At 50.6% G+C, this 22,937-nt stretch overlaps 1 protein-coding gene across 2 annotated transcripts in view; it reads left to right on the plus strand.

Annotated features, from left to right (window-relative positions):
- Positions 1-20,883, plus strand: part of CRISPLD2 (cysteine rich secretory protein LCCL domain containing 2) — a 66,947-nt gene extending 46,064 nt beyond the window's left edge. The window contains exons 12-15 of one of the 2 annotated variants that reach the window (XM_082677025.1): positions 54-126; positions 2,497-2,572; positions 8,925-9,058; positions 18,463-20,883. In XM_082677025.1, coding sequence (XP_082533151.1) covers positions 54-126; positions 2,497-2,572; positions 8,925-9,058; positions 18,463-18,517 — 338 coding nt within the window. In that variant the 3' untranslated portion in view covers positions 18,518-20,883. Of the gene's footprint in view, positions 1-53; positions 127-2,496; positions 2,573-8,924; positions 9,059-18,462 lie in introns of those variants that run through there. The other variant, XR_014298181.1, reaches the window with a different exon arrangement.
- Positions 20,884-22,937: the final 2,054 nt, after the last annotated feature.

Raw genomic sequence — 22,937 nt, forward strand, 5'->3', positions numbered from 1 at the left:
AGGCCCAGGCTTGCCCGTGACCTGACCCTTCCCCTCCGTGTTCCTATTCACAGTGCAGGACCTGGACTGCTACACCACCGTGGCCCAGCTCTGCCCATATGAGAAGCCGGGGACCCACTGCCCAAGGTAAGGCTCCCTGGCATCTGGATTGGCAAACATGGGGGCCGAGAGAAGGAGGGCCAGGTTGGGTGGCGGGTCACTGCCCGGAGCCACGCGCAGCTGAGTTCTAGACGTGGCCCTGGTGTGTGTCCACCCAGGACGTCAGTCGCTTTGTGCTCCGGGTCAAGGACCCACTTGGCCTCTCCCTGAGACCCCTCGTTCGCAGCCCTGGCTGCACGTTGGAATTGCCTGAGAGGCATTAAAAGAACAAGTCCCAATCTCCGGGCGTGGCCCAGCAGGACAGTCACATCTTGAGAAGCTTCTGGGTGAGCCCCGTGTGTAGCCAGGCCCCAGGGCCCCGCTCTGGGAACTTAACTGAAAAGATGGCTTTGCCCTTCTCGATGTCACCTCCACTTGAAGGAGAGAGTATTTGACTTCATTTGCCCCCAGGCTCTTCCCAAGCCCCCAGACAGACCTTGGGACCTGTCATTCTTGGCCTCTTAGATCCGTCGAGAGCTCTGGAAGCTGGGTGCCACTGGTCCCCTTGGAATCAGCTCCTTGATTCTTGTACTTGATCTGTTACGCTTTCCGTGGGTCACTTTAGAACTAGCTCGTTAAAACTCAGCTTTTTGGAGGTGTAATTTACACACAACAGAATCCACCTGTTACAAGTATACAGTTCCATGAGGTTTGACATATGTACACCACCATCCAGGCAGAGAACATTTTCATCACCCCAGCGCGCTCTCTTGCTGTCCGCACCCCTCCCTCCAGCTCCCACCCACATCCCTGCCAACCACTGACCTCCCTTCTGTCCCTGTAATCGTGCCTTTTCTGGAACCTCATATACGTGGAGCCGTCACAGCTCGGAGCCTTGGGTATCTGCCTTCTTCCACTCTGCACAGTGCTTTGCGATTCCTCCGTGTTGCGGAGGGAATCGGCGATTTGTCTTATCCTTTCATGTTGCCGAGTGGCGGGCGTTGCATTCTGTGCATGTACCGCGATGTGTTTGTCTAAGGAGTGGGTTTCACGTGCATCTGCCCAAACCTTAATTGGCCGAGTTTTGGGAGGATGTTGCATCAGAACCAAAGAAGGGGTATCTCCAAAGTACCCGTTAGATCCTGTCAGAAGCTGGGTCATGTAGCTCTGAGATTCCACAAGCTGTGCGGCATGGCCAAAACAAACACAAAACAAAAATCTAACAGGTGGAGAACCCCGAGGTGTGAGCAGGGAAGAGCCCCGGGAGGGGGCCAGTTCCTGAATCCTCCCCTTTGCTACTCACAAGCCAGAGGGCTTCCGGATGCCGTTTTGGTTCCTTGGTCCCTGGGCTCCAGCCCATGGTGCACCTGTTCCGGATAAAGACAAAAGACCTTTGTTTAAGTAAAGCTCATGTTCTTTCCTGGTGTGAGAGATTCCAGTTGGAGGCACTCTCCTCATCCCCTATGGCAGGGATGTGCTGACTGACGCAGCGGTGAGCCAACCCTTCCTGCCCCGGGTTATCAGTGCCCCCTGCCTGGAATATTCTGTGACTCACGGAGGTGAAGGCCTCCACCCTTTCCTCCCCTGCACAGGGAAGCGGCGTTTCCGAAAATCTATTGATTGCAATCTCCATAATGTAGCCACAGTGTGAACCAGCCAACATCCAAGAATGGGAGGCACAACCCCTTACAATCCCATACTCGCCTCTCTTAGATTTTTATTTCCTTTCACCTTTGCCGTTTGTACATGTCTTGTTGTATGGAGGTTTTTTTCCCATAAAGATATTCCATTTTATTAATAAGTGACTGGTCAGAAAAAGGAAACAGAAAGCATGCATTACTAAGGCACACTGAGTAAACCAGCAACTTTAATCAACTGATCAACCAGCAAATGAGACAAAAACCTTTCATTCCTTTCATTTTAGTTACAGCTTTTAAAAATTTTATTTATTTATTAAAAAAAATTTTATTGGAGTATAGTTGATTTACAGTGTTGTGTTAGTTTCAGGTGTACAGCTAATTGCATCAATTATACATACATCTATCTCCACTCTTTTTTAGATTCTATTCCATCTAGGCCATCACAGAGTATTGAGTAGAGTTCCCTGTGCTATACAGTAGATCCTTATCAGTTATCTATTTCATATATAGCAGTGTATATATGTCAATCCCAGTCTCCCAATTTATGCCTCCCCATACGGGGTTTTAAAATTCTATATGCACTTTTAAGGAAGAATATCTTTATCACTGCTAGGGTAGGAGAGGCATATCTTTTTCTTAAAGAGTAAACCGTGTGGTAGTTGCCTTTCACCCAAGTGCTTAAATCTTGATGTTCAAATAAAGAGGACCAGCTGCTTTTCTCAAGAAATTTTGTTTTCTGCTGATTCTAACCATCACCTAAATGCTGCTTGTTTTCCAGAGTACATTGTCCGGCGCACTGCAAAGATGAGCCATCCTACTGGGCTCCCGTGCTTGGAACCAACATATATGCAGACGTGAGTATTTTGGCCTTTTCAGCTGCCACCCCACAGAAACCACATTCCAAGGTCTGGACACCAGAAACTTGAGATCCCATTCCTGTGCCTCTAGCTAATTTTAGATCACTCATTTTTGCTACCATTTCCCTAGTTTCTCCATTTACAGAAATATTTGAACTTCCACCAATGTGTGCTCATGAATACGGACACAGGTGTACCTCCTCTTACACAGAGGGCTTCAGAGTTTGGTGAACTGAATTCTGCTTCTCTACTGACGTGCTTTTTTCATATGAAGGCTCCCATGCATCACACACTTCATTCCCCCAAATATCTAATCACCCTTCTGGCTCTCCTGCTGCATTTATAAGCTGTTCATCCACTGTACTCACTGCATTTCTTTGTGGCTGTGTACACGCGGAGCTAAAAGCACATGGGAGAAAATACAAGCTACCTCCAATTTACTACTTGTTAATAACCACTCTTATTATATTGGAGTCTGTTCTTCCATTCTTCCCTCCTAACTTTAGCAAGGAAGCTTTAGCCTGATTTTTCTTTTTCTTTTCCTTTTTTAAAAATTTTATTGAAGTATAGTTGATTTACAGTGTTATGGTCATTTCTCCCGTATAGCAGAGTGACTCAGTTACGCATATATAGTTTCCTATTCTTTTCCATTATGGTTTCTCACAGGATATTGAATATAGTTCCCTGTGCTACACCGTGGGACCTGGTTGTCGATCCGTCCCATATATAATAATTTAGTTTGCCTAGGCTGATTTTTCTGAAGTGAGGCCTTCAAAAAGTAGTCTGCTCCCTCCGGTGGTCCAGGCTTTAGGGACATGGTGATCCAGAAGATGTGACTGTGGTCACAGTTCTGCCCAACAGACTATTTGATCTTCTTGCCAAGTTGTTTATCTCTCCGTAGAATGAGCCAGAGCTGGGATTTTCTAGTCCAGGAAATCTTCTAGGTTTAAAAGTCCATGATGAGATCAGCATCGCTCATCCCCAGCTGACATTTTTACTCAGCCTTCATTTTTACCGTTCTCCCTCACCCACGACCATCCCCTTCGCCCCCATCTGCCTTCATTTATGCTGGAGTCCTGTAAATGGGAGGTCATTGAGTTCTGCCAAGTCAAAGCAACCTTCGTGGCTACCTGCCCCCCACCCCCATCTTTTTTTCTTTCCCGATTAAATGAGTCTTTTTTTTCTCCTTGAAAGCTGCTAATTCAAAATTGAGTTCTAAAAGTTTAATGAAAGAGTAAAATAATGTATATCCATTGTTATAGTAAATGTTTGAACCCAAATCTGCTACTGAAAGACAGCGTCTTCGATTTTCAAGTGCTTGAAGTGTAAAGGGATGAGCAAAACGATTCCAGCCAAATACAAAGAAACACATAGATAAAGCAGGAGTGGCAATATTGCTGTCGGAGGAAGTGGAATTGAAAGTTAAACATACTGAATGGGACAAGACAGTTCGTTATGCAGTGGCACGAAAGGTACAATTCATGAAGATGTGAAAATCAAATCTGTATGCTCCCAACAGTGTAGCAGCTAAACGTATAAAGAAAAAAAGAAGAAAAAGAAAAAATATTTAGAAATACAAGAACTTGATGAAAATTTAGTAATATTACAAGGCTACTTTTTACTGTATTTTAGGCTCTTAAAAAACACCATCTCTAGGTATTGTTATCCCCATCTTACAGACAAGGAAAGTGAGGCTCAGAATAACCTGCCCCAAATCACACAGCTAGTACATGGCAAAGGCGAGATGCAAATGAGGGTGTATCTTGCCTTAGGGTCTGTTCTTTCCCTACCCTGTTCTGCCTTGTTTGAATGCACCCACACTCACAAATGCACAGGTGTGAACAGGCCTGTTGGTGAAATCCTGTATACAGTCTCTTCTTCACTAGGGTTTTGAGCTTTTGGAAGCACTGTGCTCATGACAGGGCTTGGCACCCAATAATTGTTCTATTCATGTTTGTTGAAACAATAAATCAGCAAAAATACTCCAGTAGTCAGTGCTTAAACAGCTCTTCCGAGAATAAAAGAAGGAAGCAAGAAAGGGAGAAAGAGAAAGCTATCTCCATATCAGAGGTTCTTTTCTGGCCTTGGTTTCTAGGTCACTCTGTATTCTGGGAAATGATGATGCCTTTTGGAAAATGTCTGTTTCGCTGAGAGATTTATTTTGGGAGCGTTGTCTCCAGACCTTCGAAGGGCCTAACAGTGCCTGCAGTTCCTGCCTGCTCCCCCGGAGTGCATTGGCTGGCAGAGCCCGTGCTTTGTGGTGAGCTGCAGGCGGGAGAAGCAGCAGGGTATAGCCTACGAATGAAGTCTGGGTCGGAAGATGCAGACTGAAACCCCAGCTGTGCCATTCACCAGTCGTGGGATGGTGGACCAGCCTTCTTCCCTGCTCTGAACCTGAGTTTTCTTATCTGTCCTCTCTCCCTCGGTGGCTGGATAAATTCTCACACTCGCGCATACATCAGAATCCCCCAGAGGGCTGTTCAAACGGTTCCGGGTCCCACCCCACGTGTTTCCGGCTCGCGGGGTCTGAGGTAGAGCCGGAGAATCTGCATTTCCAACGAGTTCCAGGTGACACGGATGTTGCTGGTCTGGGACTACACGTTGAGGACCACTGGGTTAGAGAGGACAGTCCCTTGAGAATTTCCGATAACGGTGGTGGTGAGAGTGATGATCATGGTGATATTTGTCTTATTAACGAACATCTATCGAGCACTTACTGTGTGCAAGCCTGCATTTAGCCCTTGGTCTTACTTAATCGTCTCAATAGGCCCTCTTAGGTTCTTACTGACGCCTGTAGAGCAGTATGTGGCTTGCTGGTCTGGGTAGCAGTCGCAGCTCTGCTGTTTGCTAGCCCAGTGATTGGGGGCAAGTCATTTAACCCCTGTTAAGAGGGAATAATGATAATAATAATAATAAATACCTACCTTGCAGGTTAGTGGGAGATTACCATATCAATCATGTGAAACACCTAGAACTGGGCCCACCCTGGTAAATGCTCAAAAGGGTGACCAATATGATCCTCGCTTAATTAATTAATTAATTAATTAATTTTATTTTTGGCTGCGTTGGGTCTTCGTTGCTGCACGCGGGCTTTTTCTCTAGATGTGGCGAGCGGGGGCTACTCTTCGTTGCGGTGCGCGGGCTTCTCACTGCGGTGGCTTCCCTTATGGCGGAGCGCGGGCTCTAGGCGCGCGGGCTTAGTTGCTCCGCGGCATGTGGGATCTTCCCGGACCAGGGCTCGAACCCATGTCCCCTGCGCTGGCAGGCGGATTCTTAACCACTGCGCCACCAGGGAGGGCGCTGATCCTCACTTTATACTAAGAAAATAGAGGCTCCGGGGGTTAAAATAGGTCATCCAAGACCACACAGCCAACAAGTGGTGGGGACAGTGTTGCTGAGACCAGATCTTTGTTGATAGTGGTTGTTAATAAATATTCAGATATTGGTGTTGCCTTGGGTCCTGAGGAGAGAAAGCAGATAACTTGTACCTCTGGGGAAGAAGCAGGGAGAGGAGAGGGGTGGGAAGAGGTAGGGGGCAAGGGGAGGAAAGGGTTTGTCCAGCATCAGCGGTGGAAGACGCGTGCAGTGATCGCTGGGCCCGTGCAGGAAGGATCAGGCTGTGCGTGTGTGGTTTCCATTCCCACGGCTGGATGTTATCGTGGGAAACTTCTGTGCCTCTGCTGCCCAGAAATCCTCCGGGGACGGGGCAAAGGACTGTCACAGAGGCCGCAACACCAAAGCGCCCACCTCCTGGCAGCTACCATCAGAGGATGTGCCTCCCCAGGCAGGCCCTGGGGCTGGTAACTCAGAGGGTGAGCAATACTGAGGGAGACAGAAAAAAACCCCAGCTCTGCCTGCCGGTGAGAAGCCCCACCCACGCTCGCTTCCACAGCTCAGCCCCGCTCACAGCGAACTTCGAAGGATTCTACAATGATCATTTCATTTCCAAGGTCTCCCGGCCTCTCTTTTAGATGGCAGCAGATCTATTGCTTCTTAATCTTCTGGGGGCACACACCCTTCTGAGAACTGAAAAGCTGTGGATCCTTCCTCCAGGGGGATAAAAGGGCTTCCTTGTGCCGACGGGGTTGACCAACCATCCCAGTTTGCCTGAGATGCGGGGTTTCCTGGACTCGGTGCTAAAACCTCGAAAGTTCTTGCTGACCCTGTAGGTCCACAGAGTTATGCCCGTAGCCTCAGGGCCTCACAGGCTGCCCCACCCCCACCCCAGAGCCCACTTCAGGCTAAGGAACCCTGCCCTCATCCATTTAATTTATTTACTGACGACAAGACATGTTTGTGCGGGGTTAGAAAAACTGGCCTTCAGTTACTCAAGTCGATTAGTGGTGGAAACCGAGAAATCCAGTTCTCCCGTCTTTAGCATGAGGGTGCCTTTCAACTCTGAGCCTCTCCACCTTTTAACAGCAGTATTAACTTCCCAGGGAGCAGGCAGGGCGGGGCCTTCTGCTGTGAGCATTTTTTCCTTCTTCTGCAAAACCAGTAACTTGTCTGGAATGACCTGGATTTGGAAGGGACGTGGCAGGAGCTGACAGTCTGAAAGGCTGTTGGGTCTTTCTCATGCTGCTTCTCTCTGCCTCTGACCCTCCCACCTCCCTCTTGTAAGGACCCCTGAGATTCCACTGGGCCCACCCGGGCAATCCAGGATCCTCTCCCATTGCATGTGAAGTCCTTGTGCCATGTCAGGTCACACATCCACAGGTTCCAGGGACAAGGATGGGCATTTTGGGGGCCTTTATTCTGCCGACCATAGAAGCACAGACTTTGCCGTCCACCAGACCTCATTTGGAATCACTCCCAAACCCTGAACTGTCTGCAGGGCGTTGGCAACGTCATCTAATCTTGCTGACCCTGTGCTTTCTGGCCTGTAAAGTGGGAATGACAGTAGTCACCCATGTCATTGGAAGATTAAATGAGATGACAAACAAAAGGCAGCCCAGGCTGGTATTTAATAAGCTCAGAGTCGACGATAGCTCCACTTACCATGAAGGAGGCTGTTCACCCCACAGATGGATTAGCTCTGCTCGTGTCTGCAGCCCCGGCTGCACCTGACAATCACCCAGCAAGTGTTTAAAATACTCAGTCAAAAAAATAAAATAAAATAAAATAAAATACTCAGTCTCGGGCTTCACCCCGGAGCAAGTGAATCTGGGGGTGGGAGGGATGGGAAGGGCGGGGACTTGGGCATCGTCTTCACATAAAGATGCTGCAGGTGGCTCTGAGCTGCAGTGAGGGTGGGGAGTCACTGCCAGGGCCAGTGTTAGGTTCCAGCACAGGCCAGGTGCAATGACCGCGGAAGAGGCAGGAGGGTGCTACCTACCTGGTTCCTAACCTTGAGTGTGTGTCAGGATCACCTGGCCCTCACCTGAGGAGGTTCTGAGTCAGTAGGTCAGGGGGAGGCCCAGGAGGCTGCATCTTTAGCGGGCACCAGCCATCGCACCCCTGAATGAATTTCCCCAACTTTGGGAAATGTTGATTAGTTACTCTCAGACAGTCCAATCTGAGGGCCATTTTTCTATTGGATAAGTTAAGCCCCTAATGAAAGTTTAACTCGACAATTTTGTTACCCAGGAATTAGATGATTTGATGACTTTAGAAAACAACACATCCTACCCTTGCTTGAAACCCAGTGGCTCATTTGGCACCTGGAATGAACCCAGACCCCACCCTGTGGCCCTCACACACCCACGTGACTGGCCCCTTCTCACCTCTCCCCCTCTCCTGCCACATTCTGCTGGACCCACTGTATTCCAGCCACCCTGTCCCTCCTTCTGTACTTTGGACATGACAGGTTCATTCCCACCCCAGGGCCTTTGCACGAGCTGCTCCCTCTGCCTGGGACGCTCTGGCCAGAGATATTCCCATGGCTGTGGCTGGTTCCCGTGTTGTCACTCTGATCTGAGCTCAAATGTCACGTCAAGAGCAGTCTTCCCTTGTTAACCGTTCTAAAAGAGCTCCCTCCACCAGTCATTTTATCTCGTGATCTGGTTTTGTTTTCTTCATAGCCTGAGTCCCTTGTTTGTCCGTCTCCCTTGACTCCATGAAGGCACAGTCTTTATTTTGTTCCCCGCTGAATCCTCCTATATCCAGTACAGTGCCCGGCACGTAGTAGGTGCTCAGAAAATATTTGTTGATAAAATGAACATATGAATGAATGGACGGATGAGGCCAGGTCTCCCTGGAGAGACCACCGTGGTTACTTCCTAGGCCGCGGTTACTTCCTAGGGGTTCCTTGGCCACCAGCCAGGAGGCCAAGTAACGGTTGACCCCAGCAGGGCTTCTTCACCCGAGCACCTGCCCTTGACACTGATCACAGCTCTTCCTGGGCTTTCAGACTTCAAGCATCTGTAAGACCGCCGTGCACGCAGGAGTCATCAGAAACAAGAGCGGGGGTTACGTGGACGTGATGCCCGTGGATAAAAAGAAGATCTACGTGGGCTCTCTCAGGAACGGAGTTCAGTCTGAAAGGTAGGGCGGCTGCGTCCTCGGACCCTCGACACCCAAGGCCAGTGAGGGGCGTTGGAGGAGGGCCAAAGACAGTGCCCTTTAAAATATCAGAACGCCCAGGACAAGCCTGTCCTTCTCTTTTCTCTTCCTTTTTTTTTTCACAATAAGAACTTTTCTCTGTGACCAGCACATGTTTTGTAGACGATTTAGAGGCGTCAGATAAGCCCAAAGGAAAACAAGCATCTGTTACCTGTCACCTGGGAGAGTTGCTGAGATTTTTGGTGTGTGTCCCAAAGAGGGTCCTTTTTCTATATGTGTGTGTGCGTCCCCCTGCCCACGTCCCCAACAAAACAGTGGGATCAAATTGTAGTCACACAGTGGTTATGTATAGCTGCATCAGAATGTAGTTGCATCTCGTTACATAAATAAGAGCTGAGTCTGCAGTGCGGCAGACCTAGGCCCTGCTTCTTACCAGCTTTGTGACCTTGAGCAGGGCGCCGGAGCCTCCGTTTCCTCGCCTGTGACATGGGTATAACCATAGTCTCCACTTTAGGGGGCTGTTGGGAGCCTTGGTGGAAATGTTGCCTAGCTCTGCTTTTTTTTAAAAAAATTAATTAATTTATTTATTTATGGCTGCGTTGGGTCTTCGTTGCTGTGCGCAGGCTTTCTCTAGTTGCGGCGAGCGGGGGCTACTCTTCCTTGCTGTGGCTTCTCTTGTTGCGGAGCATGGGCTCTAGGCGCGCGGGCTTTAGTAGTTGTGGCACGTGGGCTCTAGAGCGCAGGCTCTGTAGTTGTGGTGCACAGGCTTAGGTGCTCCGCGGCATGTGGGATCTTCCCGGACCGGGGCTCAAACCTGTGTCCCCTGCATCGGCAGGCGGATTCTTAACCACTGCGCCACCAGGGAAGTACCCCGCCTAGCTCTTCTTGCCAGGACACCAGTCACATTGGATTGGGGCCCACGCTAATGACCGCATTTTAATTTAATCACCTCTTTGAAGTCCCAGATAAACTTGGGGGAGGGCCACAATTCAGCCCATAGCAGAGGGGAATGCTGAAGAGTTTATATTTGAGGGAGCGCTTTAGAAAAGGGATGTAAAATCAAGAATATAAAATATGTTGGGTCCCTTGAAGCCTGGGCTTTCACGGCTCCAGGGAACTTCTCGGCTGTCCCCACCCTCCCAGCCTCCTGGGGCGCTTTGGGTCCCGGATGGTGCTTCCCAGGTATGGGAAGACCCTGCAGAATCAAGTGACGCAGAATCCCAGGGTTCTGAGCTAGAGTTAAGAGCTTCTGCATTTTCTCCTTCAAAGTTTGCAACCTCTGTTTGGGAAAAGCGTAATGAAGGGAAATTCCATTGATTTAATGGGAGGGAAATGAAGCAGCTGATTAGGTGGAATTTCCTGGCCAGGCTGGAAAGAAATGCCAGGACCCCAATCCCTTGAGCTCTTTGTGCCCGTTTAGGAGAAACCGTCTTGGTGAGAAGCTGGTAGGCTGGGCTTTGTTTTCTCTCCCCACCTTAGAGAGAAAAGACCCCAGCAGCCGCCACCCCCATCCCAGGGCTGAGACACAGGTGGGTGTCTGGGGAGGGTTAGGGACTGAGAGGGGCTCCCCCAAAGTATCTACTTCCCCACTGTTAACTCCCCCGCCACCTGTAGTTCTCTCTGCCCAAAGGACCCGCCCAGATTGCGCCATCATTGTAAGTATAGTGGCCCTTTGGTATCCGCGGGGCTTTGGTTCCAGGATCCCCCAGAGATACCCCAATCTGCGGATGCTCAGGTCCTTACCTACAGTGTCAGAGTACAGGAGGCCGTCTACATCCACGGACTCCGCAGCCACGGATGGTTGAATCGTGGGTGCACGGATGCAGAGCCTGCGGATGCGGAAGGCCGGCCGTGTCTTCTTCCAGGCAGCCTTTTCCAGGCCCCGGGGTGGTTGATGCCCCCCACAATATTCAGAAAAGTTTTAGCAAGTGGAGATTCTGCTTCCGTTCCTTCTCGAACCCTTTCCCCTGAGTAGGTCCTGCGTGCTGGAATCTGTGGTAATGTGTGGGTGAGTTTCCCAAGCTTTAGAGGGGAAAATGATAGCACCTGCCCCCTGGGGTGGTGGTAAAACAGTGGGTCTCCAAGTGGCTCCCGTACCAGCAGCATCGAGATCAACGGGGGCTTTGCTAGAAAAGCACGTTCTACGGCCCCCCTCAGACACACCCCCGGGGAATGGGCTGGGCAGGCTGCGTGGACCTGCCCTCTGGGGGTCCTGATGCCCACTGGAGGGTGAGAGCCGCTACTGTGAGGGTGACGCCAGGGTGACCACGTCCCTGGCACACAGTCGGCACCGCCCATGATTCTGATAGTTTGTGATGCAGAGTCATTGATTTCCTGCGTATTCAGGGTGGCCTGGACCGGTGCTGGGATCCGTGGGCACCAGCATGATAGAGTCCGCCCTGCACGTACAGAGGGAAGAGACCAGGCCAGGAGGGCACACAGGGTCCGATGGCGTTTGCGACCCCGCCGCACTGCTCACCAGCTGGGTGTCCTTGGGCAGGCAGTCTCCCCACACCTCGGTCCCTTCCTCTGTCAGTGGCTACTGTGAGGATTAAATGAGACAGTATGGGCAAAGCACTCACCCAGTGGCTCTGAGTAAGTGTCTGATGGATCCGCTGGCCTCGTTGCTATGACATAACCTCTAAGGCCTGTTGCAAACCTCAAGACGCTATGGTTCTTGTCACGTAGGGGCAGGTAACTCGGTTGTAGGAAATAGCCCGCATGGATTATCTTCTGGACAAGGACAAAAGCATCCTACAGGAATTGTTTTTTCGCCCTGGCATCCATCCTTTCCACCTGCACTCACCCATCAGGTGGCATATGCGTGGTGAGCCCTTACGATGTCCCAGGCACTGGGACCTCTGCCCTGGTGGGGCCTATCATCTAGTTGGGGCACAGACCATGCAGAAATAACAGCATCATCTGTAGCAGGGCACAGGCATCATAGCTGTGGAGGGAGGTACCAGGGAGCCGAGTACACCAAGCGGGGCCCCACCTTACTATCTGGAGGTGCCTCCCTGGTGACGTGGCTCCTGCAGAGATATCTGGATGCCCCAGGCAGGGCCATGCCCCATCCTCCCCTTGTTTAGATGGGACCTCTCGGTGGCCCTCTGCGTAGAGACGAGGGCTGAGAAATTTCCCCAGAGCCTGTTCCCATTAGGAACTCTGGGAACCCAGCCTGGGACCGGAGGGTGGCTCTGTCCCCAGTGTCTGCTGGGACCGTGGAGTGGTCACAGCAGTCCCAAGGGAGATGTGGACACTGGACATATAGCAACCCGTTCACAGCAAGCTGCATTCTAAATTTAGGGAATCCTTCAATCCATCAAACAAACAAAACCTCCTCTACAGAATTCTCAGGACACGGGCCAAAAGTTGTTTCTGCTTCAGAGTGGCTTTGGTTTAGCAATTGTCTGTTTTTAGAAGAGGATTTCCTGAAAGTTTTGAAAGATGACCATGCAGAACTGGGATAATGTAAGAGGACAGGCACTTTCTCTCTCCCGCACGTGCGCATGAAGGAAGGGAAGGAAGAGGGGTGTGGAAGAGCTTCAGATGTTGGGACCAGGGTTTGTCCAGATGTTCTCGGAAAGAAGCTGGACATCTGGATGGATATCAGTTCAGGATTTTTTCTGAGACCAGGACTACTTTTTTTTTTTTTTTTTTTTTGCGGTACACGGGCTCTCACTGCTGTGGCCTCTCCCATTGCGGAGCACAGGCTCCGGACGTGCAGGCTCAGCGACCATGGCTTACGGGCCCAGCCGCTCCGCGGCATGTGGGATCCTCCCGGACCGGGGCACGAACCTGTGTCCCCTGCATCGGCAGGCAGACTCTGAACCACTGCGCCACCAGGGAAGCCCCCAGGACCATTTTTTAAGACAGATTTTACAATGAGATTGGGAAATATACCACACAATGACAGATAACATCCTTGGTTACTTGGTTTTAACAGATATAACCTGTTTATAGAGGTTGATGGTATGTATGTGGATGGACCTTTATCCAAATAGTAGACTCACTGAACTAGCATTTATGGGGCAGCTCCTGTGTGCTGGACACTGTCCTCGGGGCCGGAGCCATGGCAGGGACGGAAGAGACAAAAATCTTCATCCTCAGCGGCCTCTGTTTACTGCGGCATGTCCCAGACGCGTACCGCGAGCCACATATGGGATTTTGAAGTTTCTAGTAATCACAGTAAAAAGAAACAGAAGGGAGAATTTAGAGTATATTTCATTTAATCCAGTGTATCAAAAATATGATCTTCAATACGTATGAATAGAAGTATTGATGAGAAGCTTGCACTCTCCTTCACTCGTAAGAGCTGGGAGACCTGCCGGCTATTTTGCACACAGAGCACGTCTCAGTTTGGGCGAGCTGCATTTCAAGCACTCGGTAGCCACTGTGAGCTCTGGGAGTTTCAAGCGTTGGACGTCTGAAAATCTCTCGACATGTCCAGAAACTCTGGGAAGCAGAAACCATTGAGCCGTTATTTCCAGATCGAATGAGCTTAGCACTCTCCCCCAGGCCAGCTGGACCAAGGCTGAACTGGTTTCCTCTGCCGTCTCCCTCCCTGCCTGTTCCCGCTTCCCAGCGCTCTTAAGATCTGTACACACATTAGCTCATCTCGTCCTCCCAACAGCCCCATGAGGCAGGGACGACAGTTTATCAGTAAGGAAAGGGAGGCACAGAGAGGTAAAGCAACTTGCCCAAGGTCACTCAGCCAGCAAGCAGCAGGGCCAGGACTTGAACCCAGGATGCCTGCTCCAGCACCCATGCTTATAACCAGCACACGTGACTCCTCACTGCAGACAAGTCATTGACCTTGGGGCACAGGCCCTTCCCAGAAGGGGTTGGGGTGAGCCTTACAGTCCTAAGGTATACTTGTTTGTAACCCTAAAATATTTATTAGAAAAGAAATACATACTTATTATTTAAATAATAATTTAAATAATTTAAATAAATAATATAAAAATAATATGTCTAGGGATTAGAGAAAAAAGAGTTCCCGCAGGCACCCCCATTAACCTCTGTTAACTGCTTACTTATAGCTCTTCCAGGCCTTTTTTTCCCCCGGGCAACACACGTAAAAATGAAAATGGAGATTGTGTATACACCCTGCTCTGAAATTTTTTTCTCTAAAAAATATTTCATAGTTCATGAAATAAGATGAAGAGGTTTGCTGATTCGTTGGGGATTGGGCTTCTGTGTGGATAACTTGTTCATCGCCGTGCATGTACCCACCATTCTCCTGATGGGAGAACGAGGCTTAAACCTAGCAGGGTGACGGTATCCATGGCCCATGGCTTTGAGCGCCTGCTAACTGCGAAGCACTGACTCAGATGCTTTCCCTGGATAAGCTCATTCACTTCCTACAGGGTCCCTGAGGAGGGGGTACTTTTATGGACCCTGTTTACCTATGTGGGAACTGAGACTCAGAGAAATAGATCGACCACCCCAAGGTCCGACAGATAAGATCTGAAACTGTGTCTGACTCTTGAATTTTCCTGGAAGATCAGTAGAGGGTGCGACTGTGGGAGAGTAGGGTTAGAATCTTCAAAAGAAAAATTGTATATATATGTATAACACACACACATATATAAATACAAAGACGTACGTGTATACATATAAGTGATATTAATAATAAACAAGATATTGCACATTTAAAAGCCAGAAGAGCAATACTCCGCCATCCTTTTATCGCTGGGTTCCGTGACTCCATGGGGTCAGCGGCCAACTGGTGGACAACCCCTCCGTCCCTCCCAGGACAGATGGCTGGCTGTCCTCTCTCTTTAATCCAGTCTGTGTTGTGTGCTGCCGCACGACGATCAATTCCTGCCTGAGTAATTTTCACCGGCAGGAGGGAGCCTCCAGGACGCAGCCTTATGCTTGCGGCTCCTGGAGGACCTGCGACCTCCCGCCTCCGAGGGGCTCCCAGCCTCTGAGTCCCACCACTGCCATGCGGACTTGGCCAGTGTGGTCCTCAGGGATGGCGTGGCCACAGCCCACCCATTTACGATAAGGGTTAGGAAAGGGTCCCAGAGCATCCACCTCCCAGCTGTACCTGGAACAGGTGTTGGATTTGGGGCAAATCACATCCCCTCTCAGAGCCTTGGTTCCCTCTCTGTAAGTGGGAGGAACCCTAGAGATCTCGTGCGGGGCTGTGAGGCACGGACGGGGTAAGATTACTTAAAGGATGGAGGCAGCGTCTGGGATATGGTGGTGTGTGTGCTGGGTACAGCCGCTGGCACAAAGAGCTGAACCCTGGAGCCGAGGGCAGGGTGAGTGGCCGTCAGGAGCCTGGAATCACTCACCAGAGCTGGGCTGGTGACACCGCCCGAGGCTGCAGACACTCGACCTTTCCCAGAGCACCCATCCCAGCTCATCCAATAGGTCAGCGACCCTTGGGCACTAAGTCAGCCCAAGGGGATGCCCCAGAAGCTTCTCAGTCCAGCTGAGGTTCTCTCCCAGTTCTGCGAGGGGATTTTTGTGCTGGTTTTCCCTCCCTTCCATCCATCCCGCCCTTCCTTCCTCCATTCCTCTCTCCCTCCCTCTCTCTTCCTCTCTCTCTCTTTCTTTCTTTTCCTTTCTCTCCTTCTCCCTTCCTTCCTTCCTTTTCTCCCCCCTACTTTTCATAATAAGATTAGAGAAACTTCAAGAAATAGCGAAAATAATATTAAGAAATTACCATCATGGGACTTCCCTGGCGGTCCAGTGGTTAAGACTCTGTGCTTCCACTGCAGGGGGCGTGGGTTCGATCCCCGGTTGGGGAACTAAGATCCCGCGTGCCGCGCGGTGTGGCCAAAACATTTTTTTAAATTAAAAAAAAAAAGAGAGAAAAGAAATTACTCTCATGGAAAACCCCATAGCCAGAAACACCCACTGTAAACATTCTGGTATGTTCCCTTCCAGATTTTTCCTGTTTACACACTAACAGCTTATTTCTTATGTGTTTGTTTTGTTTTTGTTTCTACAAAAAAAAGGGATCAGACTCTCTGCATCGTTCGGTTCATTTTTTTTTTCAATCGGCAACAGGTTGTGAGTGTCTTTCCGACATTTCCAATGCCTGACATAGCCACGTCGTCACTCCTGTGGCTCCACGCTATTCCATTGTGTGGCCAGACCATCATTTCTTTACCCAGCTGACTGGCATCTGGGTTGTTTCCTTTTTCTCTTTTGCTCTTGTAAACAACACAGCAAAGAACATCTTTGCACAAGCCCATGTGCTTTCCCCACACTTTTCTTAGGTAACTTCCTTTTATCAGAGTAGCCACAGCTACCAAATCGACTTCTTTCTGGGAGGCACAGTGTGCCTCTCTCCTGTTGGTACCCTGCCCCCTAGGGCTGAGGATAAAATCCTTGCCCCTTACCCCTTACGGGCAGTCCACACCTACCACCACCCCACCCACTTCTCCACCCTCCTGGTGCGTCACCCTCCTCGTCACAGCAGTGCCTGTCACTAGCCTTCTCTCTGTTCCTGGATACCAAGATCTCGCCTCAGGGCCTTTGCACCTGCCGGTATCCAACCCCAGACCCTCCCAGCTCCTATACCTCCCATGGCTGGGCCCGCACGTCGTTCAGACCGACATACAAATGCCACCTGCCCGAGGAAGCGTCCTCCTGCTGTTGGGTCTCCAGTAGCCCTCCTCCCCGATCTAATCTGATCCCGTCACCCTGTACTGTTTTCCTCCCAGCACCCACCACTGTCTGAAATTATTGTATTTCTCACACATAGTTAGCTGTTGATCTCCCACCCCCCAGACTGTATAAGCTCCCTGAAGGCGAGAATCCCATCGGTCTGGTTAACCCTGTGTCCCTGACACCCAGCTTGATGCCTGTGCATAGTAGGTCTTCAGTAAACACTGGTTGAATGACAGACAAAACGCTGAGTTCAGCTCTTTGTTCAGAAGTGCTTGTAGGAGTTTTAATGCCCATTACGAACATTGTTCAATATCTTTTAGAAAATTCATCCAGTACCTTCTGTGAAAATTGTCCAGAAATGCTGTACCAATTTACATTCCTTTTCGTATACCTGTGGGAGCTACAAACTAGGCTAAAAAGAGTCAGAGGGCAAGATTTAGAAAAGGAGATTATTTTATAATTTATTCGATCACACTTGTTTTTCATCACATGCATACAACTGGCAACTTTCCTAGGAGAACTAGAGCTCAGTAAATGTTTGAAGCTTGAACAATAGGAACCCCCCCCTTGCCTGAAGCAGTGGAAGGGACCACAGCTGGTGTCACATGATACCTAGTCGGCCAGCTGTGTGCTGTGTTGAGAAATTCGCACCCGGTTCAGCGGGGCCCGCTCGTGCCTTCCGGGTGGGCCGGTTGTTCAATGGGGGTGCTTGGTAGGACTGGGCAGGACCTCCAGGAACCTTAAGGTACCTGCCTGGACGACAGCCTGAGGGGCCCCTTGTCCCTGGGTTGTCGGGGGGCCCTGTGCGTGGAGGCACCCACTGCGCCGTCTGTAGAATTGCTGGTAGTGAGTCAGCATCCCGGAGCCTGGCAGTGGTCCCCAGTGCGGCTTACCCACCACGTCCAACAGCTGAGTGCCTCGTAGCTCCGGGTGGTTCTCCCAGACTAGTCATTTGGGCAGAGGATCCAGGGAAATCCTGTAGCCCAGAGGCCTGAGGAGGACCCTGGAATCTGAGCTTTCGAGAAACGAGCAGGGCAGCCGGGGTCACTCCACAACTGGATCGTGGAGATGATTGCACAAGCCCCGCCCCCCCATCACTAAACATCATTGAATTGTACGCTTCAGAAGTGTGAATTTCATGGCATGCTATATCTTAATGAAGTTTTTGTTTGTTGTTTTTAAAGGCATGCAGTTAGCTAAAGGATTTAGCTCCTATCTTGAGAGGGTGGTTTTTACTGGCTGTGTGACCTTGCAGAAGCTTAATTTCTCCTTTGCCTGCAAAATAGGGATACTAATGGGTCTTCATCGGAAGGAGGTAAAGGCGTATAGAAAATCCTTTGCACAATATCTGAGCCCAGTCGGATCGGTGCGCCCATTCTAGTAACAGGAGCACGTGCATTCTTGTTATAATGCCGTCCTATTCATCGGTCAAGCAGGTGGCCACTCTCTGGGTTGACAGGTGGTACCAAAAACCAGGCAGAAGTCTTGGAGGCTGGGTTCAGTTCAGGCAGACAGGGGCCAGCAAATTCCAAGTTAACAGCCCTGACCTCAGTTGAGACCCAGGCGCGTCTGCAGAGGCAGAGGGCTTTGCCAGCTCCTCCTGGCTGGGGCATGCTCTGCTCCCAACAGCTTCGCCAACTGTCCCTCGGCCATGCTTCCTCCACCGCGGGGACTTGGGGACACCCAGTTCCCCCCCCGTTCCCGCTCCATCCCTGCAGATCTTTCGGTAACGTGTGCTCTCCCTTCTTTTTCAGCTTGAGGACCCCTCGAGACGGAAAGGCCTTCCGGATCTTTGCCGTCAGGCCGTGAGCTTGCAGGGTCGGGGAGAAGGGGGCGTCTTCAAGAGGGCTTCGGGGGTTCGCTTTTTATTTTTATTTTGTCGTTTGGGGGGTGGGCCGGGGAAACTTCCTTTGATTGGCGTCGTGTCCCATCCGCCGTGCCTTGGTCTCAGCTCCACCCAGGGGAGCATCTTGGGGTCCTGAGCAGACAGCCGGTGACCATCCTGCTGAGGCCCGGGGGTCTCCCCCTGGGAGGTGTTCTGTTGTGGATGCAGAGAGCATTCCAAAGGCTGTGGAGCTGACGCTGCGAGGCATTCAGGGGTGTGGGAAGGGGCGTACTGAGAACGCTCAGGGGGGAGTTTCAGGGATGGAGTAGAGGTAGCTATTTAAAACATTAAAAAACACAGGCCGTCCCTACCAATGGAGAAAAATGGGTTTCATGTTTGCTGGTCAGACAAATGGGCCGGAACAAGGGGACTCTGCCCTGGCACCCGTCCTCTTCCCGTCCTGCTCTGTGCAGGCTGGTTCTATACACAGCAGTGCTGGTTTCCTTCGAGTTCAGCCGTAACTCCAGAGATGTGTCTTGTCTTGGTCCTTCCCTTCGTCCACGTGGCCCGTCTGTTTGCTGCCGTGACCTTTGGTCTCACTGAGGACTAATGAACCAGGACCCTTTCTTGATCCCCTCCCTGCTGTGGGTCACACCCTGCCCAGACTGGTTTTTGTGTCTCCCGCCAGGGTCTTTGCTTGGCAAACAATTCTGTTTGAAGCCCACTTTTTTCTTTCCGACTCCTTGTCTTTGTGGGTTCCACCGAGATGTCTAAGAACAGCCAAAGTAGGGCTGTTTTGTTGCTGCCTTTAAAAAACGGCACTGAATTGTGCAGATTTCCCGTCCGTCGGATGACCTATCTTTTTAGCCATGAGAGGAATGGCTTCATTCCTCAGTACATTCCTCGCCAAGGTTAGCAGCTCTGGGAAGAGGGACAGCCTGCAGTTATGAAACCGTCCTGCGGCATAACAACAGGAGATGGTAACACACTGGAAGGATTTCTCTTCCTATTTTTGTGAAACAGTTCTTGCCAAACGTTCCTGAGGCTCTGAGGAGTGCGGTGCTCTCTGGCTGCCGTCGCTGTACAAAACTTCTTCAGCAGCCTAGACCCAAAACCCACAGTGAAATAAAATACCCTTTTGTAAATAGCATTTCTTTGCAGAAGGTAAAATTCCACCCTCCTCCACCAGGCTGGCCAGTAGATCACTTTCGTGAATGCTGACTTCAAAGTTGATTTCAGTCTCCATCAGAATATTTCAAAGGCAGAAGAACCAGCAGAAAGTTTAAAATGAACAAACAAACAAAACCTAACATAGTCTGGACAAGGAACTCCACCTGGGGAACCACGTTGGTGTGTTGTTTCAGGGCAACCCTAATTAGTGAAGAAACAGAAGGTAGATAGCTTCCCCCCACCCCCACCCCAAAGGAGTTTGTAAAAGTAATGAAACTCTTAGCTTGACAGAGCTGAGATGCGCGGACTGTGTTTTTGCTTCGTGCGTTGTGGGCTTGTTATAATGCGTAAGTACTGACTGTTCGACTCCAAATGTCAGTGCGGAAGAATTTGGTCAGACTGTCCGATACCGCGTCTAGTTCCTGCCAAAGATCTGAGTCCTTGGAACCGTCCGGATGCTAGGTATTACGCTGTCGGACTTTTGCTTGTCACCAGGCCCTTATGTCTGTGGCCACGTCCAGACTGCAAGCTTGGGTTTTTAGAATTAGTGACGGTCCTGGGGAATTTCAGTAGGTTTGCCTTTGAAGCATCCTGCCGGAGGGAGAATCTGAAACGTCCAGTGTGAGTGGACTGCTCTCATGTTGAAATCAAATTCCCGAGTTCCTGAACGCCTCATTAACCGGCCGTCTAATGGGCTGGAAACTCCTCGCCCAGAACCAGACCTTGCTGTCTTTTTCACCTTCACAAACATTGTGAAACTGGAACCATTTATCTTCTGGAAATGGACACAGTGCTACAAAGTATAAGACCTTGTAATCAGGGACCCCCTTCTAATTTAGCGTGTTTAAAGGGCCGTCATGCCCTCAGCACTAAACCCATAAAAACATAACTCCGGCCAACAGTGTTACTGGGCCCCCCAAAATGAAAAATTTTGGTGTCCTTCTGATTTGTTCCCCATCGTGTTCTGATTTTTCATACTGTCTGTAGGCTCACTCAGCCCGCAGCTTACGTGTGTGCTTTTTTCTATGAAAAATGATGTATTTTACTACTTCCTATGTACAAAAGTTTATTGTAAATGTTGTGTGTGCTTCGCATGAACAGGGACCACGTTGCTGTCGTTTCAATAAAACTGGTTTGATTTCTAAAACGTCTCTGGGACGTATCTCTTACGGACACATCTCAACAGTCTGTGGAATAAAACAATGAAAACCTCCTTGCAGGCTCGTTACTTTTTTCTACGACACTCCTCCCAGGAACGTGGCGCCCGGGGCGTCCAGATGCTAATTGTTGCAGTATCTTCACCTGAGATGTGCGTGAAGCACGTGGGGCGGGGGGCGGGGCTTGTTGAAACGCAGGTTCCGGGTCTGGCAGGTCTGGGCTGGGGCCTGAGGGGCTGCAGTTTCCACGGGCTCCGGGTGGCGCTGAGACTGCTGACCTCCCAATCACACTCTGCGTGGTGAGTACGACAGGCTTAGCCTCATTCCAGCACTGTCCTAGTCAGCTTGGGCACCGCAGGCGGGGGAGCTCACACCACAGAGGTTTATTTCCCCACGCTTCTAGAGGCTGGCAGTCCAAGATCAAGGGGCCGCAGGGCTGCTTTCTCCTGAGGCCTCTCTCCTTGGCTTGCAGATGGCCACCATCTCACTGTGTCCTCTTCTTTGTTCGAGCATCCCTGGTGTCTCTTCCTCGTCTTATAAGGACACGGGTCCTGTAGGATCAGGGCCTTATCCTGTAGACTCCATTTAACTTTAATTATCTCCTTAAAAGGCTCCATCTCCAGATACAGTCATGTCAGGCGTTAAGGCTTCCAACGTATGCATTTGGGGAGGGGGGAACCCAATTCAGTCCTTAACAGTCACCATCTTCCCAGGCATCAGCCCCTTTGTGCCCAGTTGAGTCTTGTGTCCCCGTGTTCCAAACGCTGTCAGCTACGAGCGACTTAGGGAGCTCCTGGCTGACTTCCTTCCCGCCACCCACCCTCCGCCTTTGCTCTCATGGGCCTTCTGTTTATAACAAGTGCTTCTCATTTTCATTGATGGCGGGGTTAGCGTTCCTTTTTTTTTTTTAAGTTTTTAAAATTCTTTGGCTGTGCATGTGGCATGCGGGATCTTAGTTCCCCGACCAGGGATCGAACCCGTGCCCCCTGCAGTGGAAGCTCAGAGTCCTAACTGCTAGACCACCATGGGATTCCCAGCTTTCCTTTTTTTTTTTTGCGGTACGCGGGCCTCTCACTGCTGTGGCCTCTCCCGCTGCGGAGCACAGGCTCCGGACGCGCAGGCTCAGCGGCCGTGGCTCATGGGCCCAGCCGCTCTGCGGCATGTGGGATCTTCCCGGACCGGAGCACGAACCTGTGTCCCCTGCATCGGCAGGTGGACTCTCAACCACCGCGCCACCAGGGAAGCCCTCCCAGGTTTCCTTTTTACTAAGTATATCTAAGGCTTTTTAAATGTTGATTTTAAAATATCACATAAGCAGGTGTGCAGGTGGGCCGCAGAACCCACGAAGATGGAGGAATAGTGACTGATGTTTGGGAAATACTGGTTTCTGACGGATGCATTGTCAAGGCCGTAGAAATGCCCTCCCCAACCCCACTGACAGCAACCCCAGGGCACTGGGAGCCTTCCTTCCAGCTTTCCTCCCGCAGAATCTGCAGCCTTCCTTGGTGTGCCTCTTTCTCCTGTTTCTGGAAGTTCTTCTGACCTCCCAGGGTGCCACAATCCCAGGCCCCAAACTTCTGGGCCCCAAACCTCCAACATACAAACGATGTACTGGCAGCTGAGGAGGGAGCTGGCCCTTCCTTCTTGCAGAATCCGTCTGAGACGCAGCAGAGGTCTGCAGGAGTGCTGTAAGCAGGCTGAATGCCAGCGCCACGCTGCTTGGGAACCCCCGACAGAGGGGGCGCCGGCACAAGGTGACACAGGGACAGAGCACGGACTTGGGAGTCCCTGGGTAGCTCCACCTCTTACCAGTCGAGGGACCGCAGACAAGTCACTCTTGCCTCTTTGGACCTCAGGCTGCTCATCTCGGAAATGGGAATTTCTCACACCATCCTCACCGCAGTGCAGAGATTACAGGGGAGCTGTAGGCTGAAAGGTGCTTGACTAATAATGGCAACTCTGCGTACTGGTTGGCATGCTTTGGGGCTGCAGATAACACAGACCCCATCTAACAGCCCCAGGACTTGTCAGAAAGACAGATTCTCAGGCCCCAGCCTAAACCCAGTGAGTCAGACCT

Source organism: Grampus griseus (genome assembly GCF_964374135.1).
Source record: "Grampus griseus genome assembly, chromosome: 19".
NCBI lineage: Eukaryota > Metazoa > Chordata > Mammalia > Artiodactyla > Delphinidae > Grampus > Grampus griseus.